Source organism: Antechinus flavipes, chromosome 3, assembly GCF_016432865.1.
Source record: "Antechinus flavipes isolate AdamAnt ecotype Samford, QLD, Australia chromosome 3, AdamAnt_v2, whole genome shotgun sequence".
Taxonomy (NCBI): domain Eukaryota; kingdom Metazoa; phylum Chordata; class Mammalia; order Dasyuromorphia; family Dasyuridae; genus Antechinus; species Antechinus flavipes.
In genome coordinates this window covers 551,103,424-551,122,027 of record NC_067400.1, presented here as the reverse complement: position 1 = coordinate 551,122,027, position 18,604 = coordinate 551,103,424, and the positions used below count along the sequence as shown (strand labels likewise).

Below are 18,604 nucleotides of genomic sequence, written 5' to 3'. Positions count from 1 at the left end.
TATGTGCTCCAGAGGATGGACACTAATCACTTGCCAGGTTCAATGTCATAGCCTTCATAGCTTATAAAAGGGAGGAAATGCAAAGAAGTAAATTTCATGCACAACAGTTAGATTTTTCTGTATGAATAACTACTAGTGGGAACAAGAGTAAAAATCTCCTTTATTGGAAATTTTTCTTCATTCCTTCCCCTATACTAACGATTAAGTGGAGAGCAATAGGAAAATATACAGGGAGCCTTGGTGACTAAAAATGGGTCAGGCAGATGACATCATATTACATAGAGCACTAGGCTTTATATTAGGAAGATCTCATTTCAAATCTGGCCTCAGACACTTACTCTGTGACCCTGAGGCAAGTCATTTTACCTCTGCCTCAGTTTCATCAACTGTAAAATGAGGATTAAAAATAGCACCAATTTCCCAGGGCTATGGGGATAAAATGAGATATTTGTAAAGCACTAAGCACAAGGCCTAGTACATAGTAACTATAATAAAAATACTAGCTATTATGTCTGATGTTACATTTTTCTTAGATAAAGTATTATAGAGCTGCTTCTTTACCTGTGAAGTCTGGTCTTTGCTGCCATCATCAACCACAATCACTTCATATGTGAATGCAGGATCTTGTTTCTTCAAAAAACAAAAATGGAACATAGAATTCAGCATAATTGTTCCTAGAAGAAATCCTGGTAAGAGTTTAAAAATAATTTTATGTAATGACCTAGGATGATCCCTTCAAATTAAACTAAAACTATCTTTAGTATAAGAAAATATGTACACACACATATATGATACCAAGATAAAAACAAGAATGAAAAGAGGTAGCTAAGCAAGGAGACAGAAGAATAATTACTAACTATCTCTTTTATCTATGCTAGGGGAAGTAATTCAAGTTTTGGTTTTCATTAGACAATGAGTTCAAGTTTATACCAAAAATATATTCCTTCTGGATACAATGTCATGTTTCAAGTCATGAAATACATCAGTGTCCTTAAAGGAATTTTCCAGTAGGTGCTCAAATTATTTTAAAGAATATGGATATCATTATTACACTTCAACAACAATACTGCATGAGGATGTATTCTAATGGAAATGGATATCTTCAACAAAGAGAAGATCTAATGCAGTTCCAATTGATTAATGATGGATAGAATCAGCTACAGCCAGAGAAGGAACACTGGGAAATGAGTGTGAACGGTTTACATTTTTGTTTTTCTTCTCAGGTTATTTTTATCTTCTGAATCCAATTCAGAACTGTTCGGTTATGCACACATATATTGTATCTAGAATATACTATAATATATTTAACATGTGTAAGACTGCTTGCCATCTAGGGAAGGGGGAGGAGGGAGGGAAGGGAAAAGTAGGAACAGAAATAAGTGTGAGGGATAATGTTGTAAAAAATTATCCATGCTTATGTACCGTCAATAAAAAATTTTAATAAAAAAAAAAAGATGAAGAAAAAAACTAAAGAATTATTTAAGAGAAAACATTTTGTTCTCAAAATCTAAGGGAGATTCAAAGAAAATACTAGGGTATAATGAAAAAAGAGATTCGGAATTAAATCATTTACAGATCTAGCTTTTATTTTCTTAATATCTGAGAATGTTAAAAGAACACAGTGATACTATACTACTGCATTTAAATGACACACATGCCAATTATATTATTTAAATTCAAGTTGGGAAGCAGCCTAGTATGCTGCCTTTGACACATATTGGCCATGTGACTCTAGATAAGTCACTTAACCTGTGGGTACGCTGGGAGACTCTCTAAGGCTTGATGTTTCAGAGAAGGGGGCTGATCTTCATGGGTAGAAGGAGTTTGCTCAATTGGGAGTTCCCTATGCCAATGAAATCACAGGTCCAGTCCTTATAGGGTTAAGGGTTAACCTAAATCCAAGTTATAAAATTAAGGAATATAAATTAAAGCTAACTTTTTTTTTTTGTACAAGTATTAAGCAAGAAGACTAAAAACAAAACTTTTACCACTCAGGAAATACATATACAAAAATATATTTTAATATGCTAAGTATCTTACTATGACTTTTAACAGGATGCCATTTACCTTACCTACTAATAGTAGATGTGAATAAAATAATAATTCATGAGTTTAATTTCTAATTCAAATAATTCCCAGGAACACTTTTATCATGTTATTTATTGGATAAAACTGTTTACCACAGGCATACAGAACCCATTTTTTACTAGAGAGGTGTCAAATTACTGATAGCATTTTATGAGGCAAGAGGAGTAAGAACACAGATTTTAAGCTGGAAGGGATCTCAGGGGCCATCTATGCAATCTTCTCAATTTACAAATATGTTGGATAATATTAACTGGAAAAGGAGACATCAGTAAAGCCAACTTTCTTTCCCTAACAAAGCTGGCATGCCCCAAATAAGATTTGAATACAAGTAATTGCATAATGGTTCAGCTTATTAATTAATAGTAGCCAAAAGGTACAGTACTTGAGGATGAAGAGGATTAGGAGGTTACAGGAAAAGTTACAAAGAAAGAATTCTGAAGGATGTACTTATAATTGAAATCAGATATAAGAAAATAATTTACATGCTGGCTTTGTCATAGTGCCTACAGAAACATTCCATGTACACAATTTAGCACAAGAATGGTATTTTGTTCCTTTCCAGGGATGGATTTAGCCTCTAATCCAAATCAAAAAGAGTATCTCTACTCCAATGAGGTTTTTTTAATTAATTAAAAGATCTTATGCTTTGAATAAAAATTTTTTTACCTGTCTCATCTCTAGATATCCCAGAGCTTCATCCATCATCAGAGGCACTGAAAAAAAAAAGTATTTAAATATTGCTTCCCAAAATTATTTATCAAGTCAATAACTTAACAGTAAGTTTGAATATGTCTTTAATACAATTAATAGTATGTAATAAATACCATGGTATAGTTTCACAAATAAATTGGAATATAAGGTGTCATAAACTAACCTGCTTCAAAAAAGGAGGATCTTACAATAACCTATTAACAAATTTACTATTAGGGAAAAAATATGCTTTCTGCTAAAGGAAACATTATAGGCATTGAGAAAAGTAAGAATTCTTCCTATAACTGAATCATGCTAAAGAATCTTCATTCAAATGATATATTTCTTAAATTCAAATGAAATATATTTTAAATAATCATTATAAAATGCTGTTCTCCTTAGATTGTTAAAATTCTTGATTTAGTATAACATAAACTTCTTCAAGAGAGAAACTGTTTATTTTTACCTTAGTATCTCCAGAATGTATCAAAGTGTTTTGTACATAACAGTCACTTAATGTTTGCAAAATTTTTGAAAAGAAATATTTTAAACTATAAAATCTTTACAAAGTGTCTATCATTCCTAAATTGTCAGTATGGTAGTCTATTCTCTTTTCTATGCCTATTCTTCTGTCCTTTATTGCTAAAATGGATTTGCTTTTGATCTGTATAAGATTTAGCTGGCAAGGATAAAGTCATATAAAAAGGAAATTATTCAAAATTTAATTCAGGTCAAGTTAATGTTTCTTTCAAAGAGTATAATCAGTTGTTTTAGCTGAGGTACTTTTTGTAAGTCATCATAGATTACCAGTAAGAAAATATATGTGAATTTCATAAAGACCTTCTTTTTACATTTCTTAATAGATGACCTACTTCATATTAGTTTTTGAATCAAAGGAGTAGATGTAAAGAAAACAAATGAACATTTCTCACAATACAACTCTAAATAAAAGGTTAATGAATTGGTCCAAAAATTTAGTACATTCAGGCTTTTTCAACATATTGATTAGTTATACTATTTTTTTTAATTCTCTTTTTTTATTTTTTTATTCTTTTATTCTTTCAAAAAAGTACTACTTGTTGTATGGGATGGCTCTGTGGGAGGAGGTAGGTGAATACTTGGAGAAATGGTGGTTATATTAAACAAAAGCCATCAATAAAAATACATTTTTTTGAAGGTGGCCTAGCTGTACCTGATCTAAAACTATATTATAAAGCAACAGTCACCAAAACCATTTGGTATTGGCTAAGAAATAGACTAGCTGATCAATAGAATAGGTTAGATTCACAGGATAAAATAGTCAATAATTAAAGCAATGTAGTGTTTGACAAACCCAAAGACCCCAACTTTTGGGGTAAAAATACACTTATTTGACAAAAACTGCTGGGAAAATTGGAAATTAGTATGGCAGAAACTAGGCATTGACCCACACTTAACACCTTACACCAAGATAAGATCAAAATGAGTTAATGATTTAGTCATAAAGAATGAGATTATAAATAAATTAGAAGAACATAGGATAGTTTACTTTTCAGACCTATGGAGAAGGAAGAAATTTGTGACCAAAGAAGAACTAGAAATCATTATTGATCACAAAATAGAAAATTTTGATTATATCAAGTTAAAAAGCTTTTGTACAAACAAAACTAATGCAGACAAGATTAGAAAGAAAGCAACAAACTGGGAAAACATTTTTACAGTTAAAAGTTCTGATAAAGGCCTCATTTCCCAAATATATAAAGAATTGACTCTTATTTATAAGAAATCAAGCCACTTTCCAATTAATGGTCAAAGGATATGAATAGACAACTTTCAGAGGATGAAATTGAAACTATTTTTATTCATATGAAAAGATGTTCCAAATCATTATTGATCAGAGAAATGCAAATTAAGACAACTCTGAGATACCTACTGATAGGTATACATAAAACAATATAGGCAATTTTGAGGAGGAAGGGAGTAGCAGCTAATAAAACCAGGAAAGGCATCATGTGAATGGAAGTTTGAAGGAAATTAGGGGTTCTTGAGCATGGAAGTGAGAAGAAAGAATACTGCAATCATGAAGGTAAATGGTGGAATGCAGTTAAGTGAGAAACACAAAAATTGACTGGAACAGACTTTGAGAAGAGGAATGACATATAGTAAGTTAAAATACGTTTATATATATTATATATAAAATAGGTTAGAAAGATGGTTTAGGTTGTAAAGGACCAAAAAGGAATTTATTTATATTTGATATTAAATATGAATGATATCAAATATAAATCAAAAATGAAAAGAAAAGAAAATCACTGACATTTATTATTAGATTTATGCTTTGGAAAATCACTTGGTAGCTGTATGGAGGATAGACTGGTGAGGGAAGATTCGGGACAGGGGACCCAATTATCAGGCTATTCCAACAGTCCATGTGAAAAATAACTGAAGGCTTAGAATGAGATGATATCCTTATGACTAGAGAGGAATAAGGATTAGAAATGTGGATTTGGAGACAGACTAAAGGTTCTTCCTTCAGCTCCTTCTAGAAATATTATGGAAACATTTCAAAATTATCTTAGTCTTTGGTCTAATCTAAAAAAGAAACCTTCTTTTATTTGTAATGTCTGCCTCTTTTCTCTACAAATTAGTCTAGGAAAAGTTCCTCTCTGAAACAATTATGAAGGTGACATTATAAGGGCAGAAGGCTCTTGACAGATCTACATAAACCAAACCAGGGAGATGATCCTTCTAAGAAAGTGAAATTTCTTTTATTGAAAGTCAGTCAATCAAAAACATTTATTAAAAACCTATTATGTTCCAGGTATTGTGCTAAGCACTAAAGCTACAAAAAGGCAAAAGACAGTAGCTGCATTCAAAGAACTCACAATTTAATAGAAAAGACATGCAAACATTTACAAACAAGTTATATACAGAATAAATAGGAAGAAATTAAGAGGGAAAACACTAAGATTAAGAGGAGTTGAGAAAGTATAAAATGGGAAGTATCTCTGGGTTCCCCTTTGAATATCCTTGACAAAAGTGGCCTAAGAAGCATTGCAAGATTTTGTGACAATGACTATCCAAGGGCATTCCAAAATAGTGACTATGAAGTAAACAAAATATTAAGTGAGCTTATACCTTGAACATTTTAATTTTATTTTTATCTCATTGTGACATCTTATCTATAATCAGTGACTATTAAATAAGCAACTCTGAAATGGCAGAGTAGATAGAGTGTTTCAGATTCAGAGTAACACTGTCAGTCTTTGATATTCTCTCTTAAGCAGAAAAATCTTAGATGAGATAATCAAGACTTTAAAAAAAAGTTTCTAAAACAAAGGATTTTATTCTACATGAGGCAAATAGTAGGGGTGGAAATGGGAATCAAAAGTGATGCGTCATTTGTAAACTCAGATGGTGATTGAATGATTTTCTCAACAAAAATAGGGAAGTTCTGAAGAGGCATGGAGTTGGGGCCTCTCTTTCTCATTAGCTGATTTTTCCCATAAAATTATTGTTTCCATTTTAAAGGGAGAGGTCCAGGTCAATCAGGTCTTCATTCCTCTCCATGCTGCACCTCTGATTCCTCTTAAGCAGACTTTGTCTACTATATCCCTCCCTGGATGCCTTCACAACTCTTCTCTGTTGTTCAGTTTTCGTCTTCCCACATTAGAACGGAAGTTCCTTTGAGGAAAGGGAATTGCCCTATCTGTATTTGTATTCCCAGTGCTCAGCACAGTGCCTGACACATAGTAAGTACTTAAATAAATCTTTGTTGATTTGACACATTAGTTAGAATAAATAAAAAGTAGTTAAGTGAAGATATCCTAGCTGCTGGTGAGTCTTTATTTGTGTCTTGAAGGAAATTAGGGATTCTAAGAAGTGGAGGTGAGGGGAAACTGCATTCCAGACAGGAAGGACAATCAATGCAAAGGTTCAGAGATAAAAGGTAGAATTCTGTTTGTGAAGATCAGAGAGAAGACTAATTTTATTAGACTGTAGTACATAGAAAGGCTGGAAAGATAGGTTTAAAAGTCAAACAGAAGAGTATATATTTGATCCTGGAAGAAACAGGGAACTACTGTAGTTTACTAAGTAGGGAGTGATTTGGTAGGATATGCACTTAAGGAAAATGATTTTGGAAGCTGTACAGAAGATGGACTGGCGTGGTGAAAGAATGAAGCAAGCTTTTTCATCCTTATCACAACTCTAATTATGGGTAGATCTTAAAATTCTGCATTCTCCCTTAATCCTCTATTATGAAAGCCTTGGCATATATTTCACTGAAAAAACAGGCTATTTGCTGAGAGATTTCTCTTTTTCCCTTCTCCTCCTCACTTTACATCATTCAGCTATATTTCTCCTATGAAGATGTGCCAAGATGAATCACTGTACTTCTAAAAGTGATCCCATTCCATCCCATCTTCTTTAGCATACTGTCCTCTCTATTACCCCCACTCTAATTTACCTTCTTCTTACTCTCTTAATTCAACAAAGTCTGGATTCCAACCTTAACATTCAACTTGATACTGCTGATTGCCTTTGTGTACATGATAATCTCCTCTCTAGGTTTTCTCAATGCTTTTCTCTCCTGGTTTCCCTCCTACCTTTGATCATTCTTTCTTAATCTCCTCTGCTAACTCCTCATCTAGCTAACCAAAGTGTCCCCAAGGTTATGTGCTGGACCTCCTCTTCTCTTTTCCCTTTACATCATAACTTTTGGACCTCATCAATAACCATCAATTCAATAATCATCTCTATGCAGACGATTCTCAGATCAATTTGGGTTCTAAGCTGTCTACTGAATATTTCAAACTGTAGATCTCACAAACATTTCAAAACTTAATAGGTCCAGAACTAAATTTATTATTTTTCTCTTCAAACCCTCCCTTATTTTGAATTTCCTTACTACTATGCAGAGTAATCATCTTCCCAGTCATTTAGGCTGACAAAGTGCCATCCTCAACTCTTCATTCTCTCACCCTCCATAATTAACTAATTGCTAAGTCTTGTTGTTTCTACCTTCACAACATTCTTATATATACCTTCATAACATCTTCTCATGTTGCCACCATCTTGGTACAGGTCTTCAACACTTCAACCACCCACCATTACAAAAGTCTGCTAGTTTGTCCCCCTACCTCGAATTTCTAGTTTACTCTACTTTATTCCTTCACTCAGCTGTTAAAGTGATGTTCCTAAAGTGCAGGTCTGACCATGTCACCCTTTTATTCAATCAGCTCCAGTGACTCCCTCTAATCTCTAGGCTCAAATATAAAACCCTGTTTGACCCTCAAAACTCTTTATAGCTCACCCCCACCTCACCTCTCCAGTCTTCTTAATCCTCACACCCCACATGTACCCTGTAATTGAGTAACATGGCCTTTTTGCTGTTCCTTTAAAAAGACATATCCTCTACTGCCTCTGGGCATTTTTACTGGAATGCTTTCCTTATATTTATTCCTGGATTCTTTGGAATCCTTCAAGTCCCATCTAAATTCCTCGCTCAACAGGAAGCCTTTCTCAAACCTCCTTACTTTTAGTAAATTCCCTTTGAATCAACAAAATTTCCATTTTATCCTATAATTATATCTTGACTGTACATAGTTATTTGTATGTTGTCTCCCCCCATGAGATTGTGAGCAGGGACTGTCACTGATCTTTCTTTGTATTTCCAGCATTCAGCACTGTGCCATTCACACAGTAGGTGCTTGTTATATGTTTAATGGCTGACTGACAGTGCTTTGGGGAGATCAAATTTTATGGCTGTGTAAAGAACAGACTGGAGTATTCCCTCACAATCATTTTTGCTGTGCATTAGCTCTAGCTGAATCATGTGTTTCCTAAAATGCATTGCTGAGAACTGAGCACACTCTATCTAGCTGCTGTCTGATCTAGGGCACAGTTGTTTAACAGCATTAATTTTTAAAGATGAGGAAGCTGAGACCTTGAGAGGGGAAATGACCTATCTACGAACATAAAGCCAGTTAATGTCAGAGCAAGGATCTGAATCCATTTTACAGGGATGAAATTACAGTTGCCATGCAAACTATCTCTCCTACTTATTCATCAAATTTGTTTTACTCATTAAAGTTCCTGATCGTTACTTTGTCTTTAAGAGTGTTCTGTCTGAAGGGATATATTTGGCTAAGTATGACCTTTTCTCAAATAAGTTTACAGAGTTTAGGGCCTATGCCAGGTACTGATTGCTTGGTTTGGTTCTCTTCCTTTAGAGATATTGTAGGGAATCTCTTACAGGACATATGATACATCATTCTCAGAAAAATACCTTCCCTATTTTGATCAAAAGTACTCCAGTTTTCTGTTTTTGTTTTTGGTGATTTATGCTTATAATCCTGAAGGCCCAGTACTAAGCACACTGGAAGTATTCAATAAATACTTCTAGATCAAATGATCTTTTCCTATTCCTTGTTCTTCCTTCTATGTTAGTAATATCATTCTCTTCAAAACTATCAAAACCATCATCAACTTAGTTCAGACACTAATGATTTTACAATTATAAAATCTTAATGGCCTCTTGACTGGTATTCCTGCTTTGGCCTCAATTTCCTTCTATCTGTCCTGCACTATTATCAGTTTTACTTTCCTAAAATGTCAATTTCATGAAGTCACCTTGCTTAAAATCCTTTAATGACTGTGATGATCTAAACTCCTGATCTTAACATTCAAAGTTCACCACTATCTGGCCCTAACCTATCTCCCAATGAACTCCAGTACCAACTTGTGATCTAGTCTAGGACTTCTTAAATTTTTTCCACTTGCAACTTCTTTTCACATGAGAAATGTTTAGGTGACATCAGTATATGGGCATAAAAAATAGGTATACAAATCCAACACTTACTGATAAGAAATCATAAATTAACAACCCCCACATTAAGACTACAGTTAAGAAGCTGGGATGATGCCAAACTAGTTTTCTCACTGGGAAATACATATTTTTTAATATATTACATGCTATATGTTAGTCTAGCACAATATCTTACAAATGAGACCTTAATAGGATTTGCTGAATTTAGTACTTTATTATTTAAAAGAAATTTGATATGGTGAAGTAAGAGATGTCAAATATGGGAAGAATTGGGTTTAAGTCTCACCTTTGGCTAACTATGCTCTTCTGAGTAAACAACGTAATATCTCAAGAATCTGAACAACTAAGAAGAAAAGTTACAGATACAGTGTTAACCTGAACTGGTAGAGAGAGTTTCCTCTCTTAGGAGTTCCTTGTATCAATGAAATCACAGCCTCAGTTTTTATGCCAATATTATTCAGATGTTTCACATCTTATATTCCTAACTAAAATACAGATTCAAGTGCGCAAGTCATACTCCCATGTCTGTGAAGACCGCGTTAGCACTCTTGATGCTTTAAAATCAGCTGGAGTCACGATCAGTAAAAGTCCTTGATCTTTATTCTTTGTGGACGTGAACGGAACGGCAATACGAAGTGAGAGGAATCACAACACGAATCTGGCAAGGAGTGCCTCTGCCTTCTTCACTCCATCCTCTAAATCCTGCCTCAATCTCTCTATATGTCAACAGATTGGAACCTGCACAGAGTAGTGGGCAGGGCCATTTTTTTTCCAAGCATATGCTAATGTCCAATTGGTTATTAGCCTTAAGTGCTCTGACCTCAGTGCATCAACTCAGTTTCAGCCCATTACACATGTCCACTGTGTTTTAGCATAGTGCTAGAGAGAAAATAGCAAATCAAATCTTTGTCTAGTATTCATTCAATTATGAAAATAAGAAAATTGAAGCAAATAATATTTTATGTAAGCTTGTCAAAAATAATTTCAAAGAAATAAATGCTCTGTAAAACTTTAGTATTATTTAATAACCATTTTGTATTTGCCTAATGATTACTGACGTTTTGGAAAAGAGCAAAATCTAATGCTAGCACATAAAAGTTCTTTCCACCCCAAGTTCCTTCCCACTACCAAAACCAAATTGTACTTACATCGTTTTTCTTCATTATAAGAAGGCACAATAATAGACAACTGCTTAGTTGGTGCATCATGTATAGTAGGTAAAGCTTCCTTCTTGCCAGCTGCATTTAAAAAGAAATTCTCTTCCTTGCGCCAGTAAATGTCTGGAATTTTGGTAGCAGACAGAAATGCAACAAAAGCAAGCTAAAAATAGAATAAAACATGCAGTTACATATATTCTGGTTTTCTTCTCTTAGGTTATGTTGTACAACATATGTTACACACACACACACACACACACACACACATATATATAGTACAATATATATATAGCACAATATATTTTTATAGAATATGGCTATACAATTCTGAGTATCCTATTGGGATATATAAAATTGAAATAAAGGCTGGCTTTCATTCTGGGATTCTTTAACAAAAATAATAACAATAATAACCACTAACATCTGGAGAGTAACATTTTTTAAAATAATAGCTTATTTTCAAAATATATACAAAGATAGTTTTCAACATTCACCTTTGAAAAACCCTGTGTTCCAAATTTTTCCCTCCTTCCCCTTCATCCTTATCCCTAGACAGCATGTAATCCAATATAGGTTAAACATGTGCAATTCTTAATAACATATTTCCATATTAATCATGCTGCAAATAAGCAGATCACATCAAAAAGGGAAAAAGGGAGAAAAAAAAAAGGTGAAAATACTATGTTGTGATTTACATTCAATCCTCATAGTCTTCTTTCTGGATATAAATGGCTCTCTCTGCTACAATTCTATTGGGACTTGCCTGAATCACCTCATTATTGAAAAGAGTCAAGTCCATCACAGTTGATCATGATATAATATTATGGTTGCTGTAGTATCTTAACATTTCCAAAAGGTTTTACAAAGGTTTTATTTGATGCTCACAACAATCCTAGATGATAAGGTGTACCATTATCCCCATTTTACAGGTGAGAAAGTTGAGGCAGGCAGAAGTTAAGTGACTTGTTCAACATCACAAAATTAGGAGTTGTATAATTGTACCTAGACCTTCCTGAGTGCAGACCCAGAGCTCTCTATTCATTGCTGCTACTACTATACAAAAGAATTATTCTTGAAGGTATCTCTTTCCCTGTGGATACTGATACTACTGCTCTTCTCCTCTCCCTCTAAATATCTGGAAAACTTACCTTTTGCTTCCCTCCTTACTGTTTTGCTTCTACTCCTTACTAATGGCTAGATTCAATTAACAACTGCAGTCCTTGAAGCATCATTTTCCCAGGGAATCATCTTAGACCTTTTTCTATTTCTTATACCCACCTACAATTAGTTGGTAAATCTTATCATTTCTACTTCCATATTATTTCGTACCTTTGGCCCTTCCTCAAGTCCACTGTAGCCATCCAAGTGAACTCAGGTACTCTCTCCTTGACTAAACTACTATAATTGCTTTCTAACAGTCTTTTCATCCTCAATCAAACCTCTTTCTAATCCATCTTTCACACCACTAAGTGATTTTTCTAATACTATGCTATAATTGTCTTAAGACTCCTATGTTTAAAAAAATAAACAATATAAGGCTTGTGCCGGTCTCAGAATTCTAACTCTGGAATTCAACTCTATTCATAATCTGACTCCAACCTACTTGTCCAATCACATCTCATATCACTTCTCTTCATGTAATCTATGCTTCAGATAAATAGAATTACTTCGTATTCTTCCTCATGACCCTCTTACCTTCTCCCCATACCTGAAATAGTCTCTTGTCCTAACTCTGATCATATCCACCTGCTGAAATACTTCCCCTTCTTTTAATATCTAATTCCTCAGATTCCTGTTCAAGAATCCAGGTGAAAGTACTATCTCCTTCCTCAAATTTTTCATAACCCTTTACTTGGACAGCACCTTTGTACTTATCCACTCTTTCTCTCATATGATTTTTATTTGTTTATCCTTTTATCCACTCATCAGACCCTCAGCTCCCTGAAAGCAAGTGAGTCTGGATCACATTTCTTTTTCTTTCTTTCTTTCTTTTTCTTTTTTTTTTTTTTTTTAAAAACTGAGGCAATTGAGGTTAAGTGATTTGCCCAGGATCACACAGCTAGTGGGTCACATTTCTTTTTGCATGCCAAGAGTTCAGCAGAGTGCACAGAGTAGTTGTTCAATAGATTTACCAAACTGAATTTGTTGAATCCCCCTGGATAGCTGTCTCTTTTCTCAAATTTCCACATCTTGCTATTGGCATTATCATACCTTCCAAACATCCATGCTTGAAACCCTGAGTTGTTTTAAATTTTCTCTCCTTTATTTCTCAAATTCAATAGCTTTTTCTAAGTCTTCATTCTTCTTGACTTTTATGCTACCTGGATAGCTGAAAATGCCCTCTTGTCTGAGCCTATGGGATGTTCTCCTGTTTATCATTTGTTCCATCTGACTACTCTAAAAAGTCTCTTTTGCTGTCCAATCCATTTCCCTCTTTCTACCTCCGCTATACTGCTATATAAAGGTCCTGTCCTCAGGCCTATTTTCTTCTCACAAGACAACATAATCGCTTCCATGGTTTCAATTAATTATTCTGTAGAGGTGACTTTTGGATCTATATTTTCATCTTGAGTCTCTCTCCTCGGCTCTAATTCTATAATAAACAGCCTACTGGACAATTCAAACTAGATGACCAAAGGCTTCTCAAATTTAGCATGTCTAAATTAAAATTCATAATTTTTCTCCCCTTTCCTCCTAATCATTCCTCCCACCCCAACTAATCTCTCTTTTGAACTTTACTAGTTCTGTCAAAAGTACCATCTTCTTCTTATAATACAGGCCCATCTCAGACTTCTCACTCTCCCTTCCCATTCATATGCAATTACTTTCAAATTTTGTCATTTCTATCTCGAAGAAATCTCTGGCATCTATTCTCTGCTTTCTACTTCCATCTATCACCTTAGTCATGCCTTTATTACTTCTCATCTGGACTTCTGTAATTGCTTTCTAATTGGAATTCCTGCATCAGTCTCTCCCAGACCTGACCATATCACTTCCCTACTAAAGACTCTTCAATAGCTCCTTATTACTTTAGTTTAAAATGTAAACATCTTAGTGTGGCATTTAATGCCATTCAACTGACTTCAGACTATTTTGTCTTAAATAATCTCTGCTTTACTAAGTAGCAAAACTGAACTAATTGCCATTCCTCACACATAATATTCCAAATTCTAAGTCCATGTCTTTGCACACAATATCTCTTCAAACTCAGGAATTCACACCTTCACTTCTATCTAGTGGCACTTAGACCATTTAATCTAAGTCCCTGAAACCTAAGGACATTAAGTGACTTGACCAAGTATCAAAAGTAAAATCTGAACAGTCTTTCTATGTGTGCCATTGCTTCAGCTGTTTAAATAGAAACCACTGATTAATGATTGAGCTTTTAGACTACAATCCCAGCACCTACCTTGATGATATAGAGCATGAAATAATTTCTGAATCAATTAGTTTTGTCTAGATGCATTTGATCAAAAAGTATGACCTAAACAGCAAATACTATGTGTACAGCTGCAAAGTTTATCCACTTTAATCTATAGAATTTCTTATATAGACTCAATATAAGTTCCCAGTTGTATATAAGCAACTTGAGAGAACTATAATTACAGATTCTTGAACTGGAGTAAATTTAGCTAAAGTATGAACACTCCTGTGTGTAGCTGAAATAAACTGGAGACAGATCATGGAGACTGTAGCAGAAAAACTGGAAAGCGACAGAAATGACGATGAGCCAGGTACAGAACTTATTAGGCAGAAGGAACAATGTCTTGGAGCAGAGATGTTAGCCACAAAAATAAGACATAATAGAATGTGCCTTAAAGGGAAAAGAGCTGGCTATTGACTGAAAATACCAGAGAAAGTGCTAAGTAGCAAGAAATATACCAATTCTTCCTCTTGGCCTTAAATGTCAGGGATTGTGACATATAAGTAGAAGCCAGATTTGGAAGACAGTGTCAGAAAATGGAGGACTTTTCAGATCACAACAAAGAGGCAACATGAGAAGATAGCTAGGTAAAATATTAATGTGGTAAGTAGGTGAACGAAGAGGTCACATTTGAGAAATGTTGTAAAGCACTTCTTAGATTGGCTAAGATGACAGGAAAAGATAATGACAAATGTTGAAGGGGATGTGGGAAAACTGGGACACTAATACATTGCTGATGGAATTGTGAACGGATCCAGCCATTCTGGAGAGCAATTTGGAACTATATCCAAAGAGTCATGAAACTGTTCATACCCTCTGATCCAGAGGATTTCTACCGGAATTATATCCCAAAGAGATTTTAAAAGAGGGAAAGGGCCCCACATGTACAAAAATGTTTGTGACAGCCTTTTTTTGTATTGTCAAGAAACTGGAAACTGAGTGGATGCCCATCAGTTGGAGAATGGCTGAATAAATTATGGTATATGAATGTTATGGAATATTATTCTTCTATAAGAAACGATCAGCAGGATGATTTTAGAAAGGCCTGGAGACTTATATGAACTGATGCTAAGTAAAATGAGAAGAACCAGGAAATCATTGTATATGGCAACAACAGTATTATGCAATGATCAATTCTGATGGACGTGATTCTTTTTAACAATGAGATGATTGAGGGGAGTTTCAATAATATCATGATGAAGAGAGCCATCTACATTCAGAGAGAGGACTGTGGAAACCACAATATAGCAATTTCACTCTTCCTGTTGTTTGCTTACATTTTGTTTTCTTTCTCAGTTTTTTTTTCCTTCTTGGTCTGATTTCTTTGTGTGCAGCAAGATAACTATGAATATGTATACATATAGTGGGTATAACATATATTTTAACATATTTAACATGTTGCCCCATATTTAACATATTTAACATATTTAACATGTTAAATGGCAGATTACATTATCTGCCACCTGGGGTGGGAAGGAGGAGAAAATTTGGAACACAAAGTTTTGCAAGGGTTAATGTTGAAAAATTACCCATGCATATGTTTTGTAAATAACAAGCTTTAATTAAAAAAAAAAAAAAAAGGAAGAAAGAAAAATTACCTCAAAAAAAAAGGGGGGGGGAATTTGTAAAGGTAGAAAAGGTAAGCTTTGGCAACTGATTGGATATGGGGGATCAAGGCAAATGAGGCAGGAAGGATGATGTCAAGAAACTATGAACCTGAAATATCAAAGAATGGTAACTTTAAGCTAAATGAGTTAGATTGAAAGAGAGAAATTTCTATGAAGAAAGGTATTGAGTTCAGTTTTAGACATGTCAAGCTTAACATGTTTCTGAGGCATGTAGTATATGTCCAATACAGGGTGCACACAGTTGCAGATGTGTCATATCTCCCTCAAGACGTCTCCCTCCTTCCTTGCCTTCTCCTGGGCTTACCTGCTTTCCTCAACCACTAAGAGGAGGATCCCTAGCAGGAAGAAACAGGAAAATCAGATCCCTCCTCTTCCATAACTAATCTCTGCTCTTTTATTGTTTTCCTAGCTCTCCTCCTGAAGTCTGTAGAAAGCAGTGGCTCTGTGCAGGTTAGTATGTGAGGCAATAACCTTAGTTATTATGCTTCAGTTATATTATAGCTCTGATTATTAAAAAGCTGATTTTTCCCCTTTTTTGTTTTCTCAGGAAGCAGCATGCATAATATACAAGATGGTCAATAAATGCGTGAATTTAATTCTTCAGTGTTTGACAGTTTCAATTTCAGGAGTGGGGCAAATGCTAGATTCTTTTTACCTCCAAAATAGACATGGTTAAACTATCTGAACAAATTAGTATTGCCCAATTAGATAAAATGACCTGCTGGAATTCACCATTTACCCAGATACAAGTCTCAAGATAGTAAGACAAGAATACATGCATTGCTTCATCTAGTGAGGAAATCTTCCAGAATAGCACTGGAAATACAGATTTGAGAAGTCCAAACTGTCAGCATTTATTAAACATAAACAGCCTAGAATATTATTGTCTATAAAGATTCAGTTCTGTACCATTTATCTACACAGGCATTAATTAAAATTTCCTTTTAAAATTCTTCCTAATTGGAAGTATCTGTCAGAGTAGAGAGAACAAGATTTAACTTCTTAAACAGTCTGTAACAATGAGATCAGGATCTCTGTAAGAGGACATATTAATTCCAAACATATAAAATAATCTAAGTGCACTCCTACTTCCTCTTGCTTCCAATTGGTATTATCTTTGTCCATTCATTCATTCATCTTTCTTAGCATATAAGAACTTTTTCAATTGCTCATTCATGCATTTACTTATTCATCTCTCCTTCAGTTATTACTAAGGGATTACTTATGGCACTGCCCTGCCACCACTTTCTATCTCGCTGGGCAATATGGAGAAAAGACTAGAACACGTGGCCAAAGAAATGAGGAAATATCTCCGGGTCACAGTATCCAGAATTGATGAGAAGACTGGAGAGAAAGGCAGGAAGGGCTGCACAGCGAGGAGGGGTATATATACCTCACTGAAGGTGAAACGCCTAAGTCTGGGCAAATGCAGTCCCAAACACGGACAGGGCAGATCCAGGGAAGAAGTTAGGCAGAATGGTGGGGTGCAAAGAGCACCAATTTGGAGGCAGAGAACCTGGATTCAAATCCTGGATCTGACAGTAAATTATGCTTTAAGTCTACCTTCCTCTTTAAGCCTCAATTTCCCCATCTGTAAAATAAGGGGGTTGGGCTCGATGACCTCCAAAGTTCCTTTCAGCTCTAACTCTCCGGCATAGGATGAAGACTAAAGGACGGGGAAACTAGCCTGACCGAAAGGCTGAAGAAGGGTCTCGAAAGGCTGAACAAGGAGAGGCTGCCAGGGCCTGGAACCCAGGAAGGAAATCGTTCCCGGGGAAGGCGGGCCCGCCAGGTCGGGGTCCCAGATCCCTCTCCCTCCTCACCAGGATAAGCGCCGCGGCCACCAACGCCACGACGAGCACCGCCAGCTGCTCCAGGAAGGGCCCCATCCTCCATCCCCTAGGACTGAAGGCTTCGCTCGATTTGGCCCTATCCCGCACCTACACCTATGCGGAAACGCAGACCACTCGACCGCTACGGCTGCGGCTGCGCCCCGCCTCCCGCGTCGGGAGGGACTCCTCGCCCCAGCCGCTTTAGGCCAGCTCCTACAGCGCCGCCTACCGGCAACGCGTCCTAGCGAGCCTCGCTTTGACAGTCGGGCTCCCATCGCGCATGTGCATTTCGAGTCTCTTGCTCCGCCCCTCGCAAGCGTTTCCAGCCTTAGGCGTATTTTTTGTAATATTCGCCTTCTCTCGGTGTTCTTTCTGTTCTTTGGTTAGTCTGTTCTCCTTAATAGTATGAATTCTTTGGGGGCAAGGGGATTGTTTCATTTTCCTATCAGAACAGTCTCCAGGAATCCAATGCTGGATCTCTGGTTATACCTCTCATTCCCAGGAACGACCTCTCCGACAGATGAATATTTTGATCTCCAAAGAAGTTGAATAAATTAAGTGGCGCTTTTATTTGGTGTATAATAGATTGCATGTAAAAACAACTAAACCAAAAACGTGCTAGTGTTCGCAGTCTCTTAGGAGAATGCGCAGTTTGGTGGTTGCAAAAACTAAACCTTCTCCCGTGACCGCGCGCAAAACACGCAGGCCTGAGAGAAGAAAACCTCCCCATTTTTCTCCAATAGAAGCAAAGAACAGGGAGGCAGACGCATACCGTGCTTGTTCAAACGCACTATACTGGGCGTCACTCAAGTCCTCCCTCGTTTCCAGTTCGCAAACTTTCAGCAGATCACCAGTTTAAAAGCTGCTTCCAGCTTCCGTGCTGGGGGTCGGGTGAGCCGCACTCCGATTCGTTCCCCACAAACTCCGAAGAGGCCAGCATCGGGAAGAGGCTACCTTAGCCTGATTTCCCGAATCCA

General features: G+C 35.9%; 1 protein-coding gene across 1 annotated transcript in view; it reads right to left on the bottom strand.

The window, feature by feature from the left end:
- The window catches only part of ALG5 (ALG5 dolichyl-phosphate beta-glucosyltransferase), a 65,072-nt gene extending 47,265 nt beyond the window's left edge, over window positions 1-17,807 (bottom strand). The window contains exons 1-4 of the mRNA XM_051987424.1: window positions 17,619-17,807; window positions 10,735-10,906; window positions 2,755-2,801; window positions 562-630 (exon numbers count right to left, since the gene is read on the bottom strand). Coding sequence (XP_051843384.1) covers window positions 562-630; window positions 2,755-2,801; window positions 10,735-10,906; window positions 17,619-17,684 — 354 coding nt within the window. The 5' untranslated portion in view covers window positions 17,685-17,807. The remainder of the gene's footprint in view (window positions 1-561; window positions 631-2,754; window positions 2,802-10,734; window positions 10,907-17,618) is intronic.
- Between the last annotated feature and the right edge of the window lie 797 nt (window positions 17,808-18,604).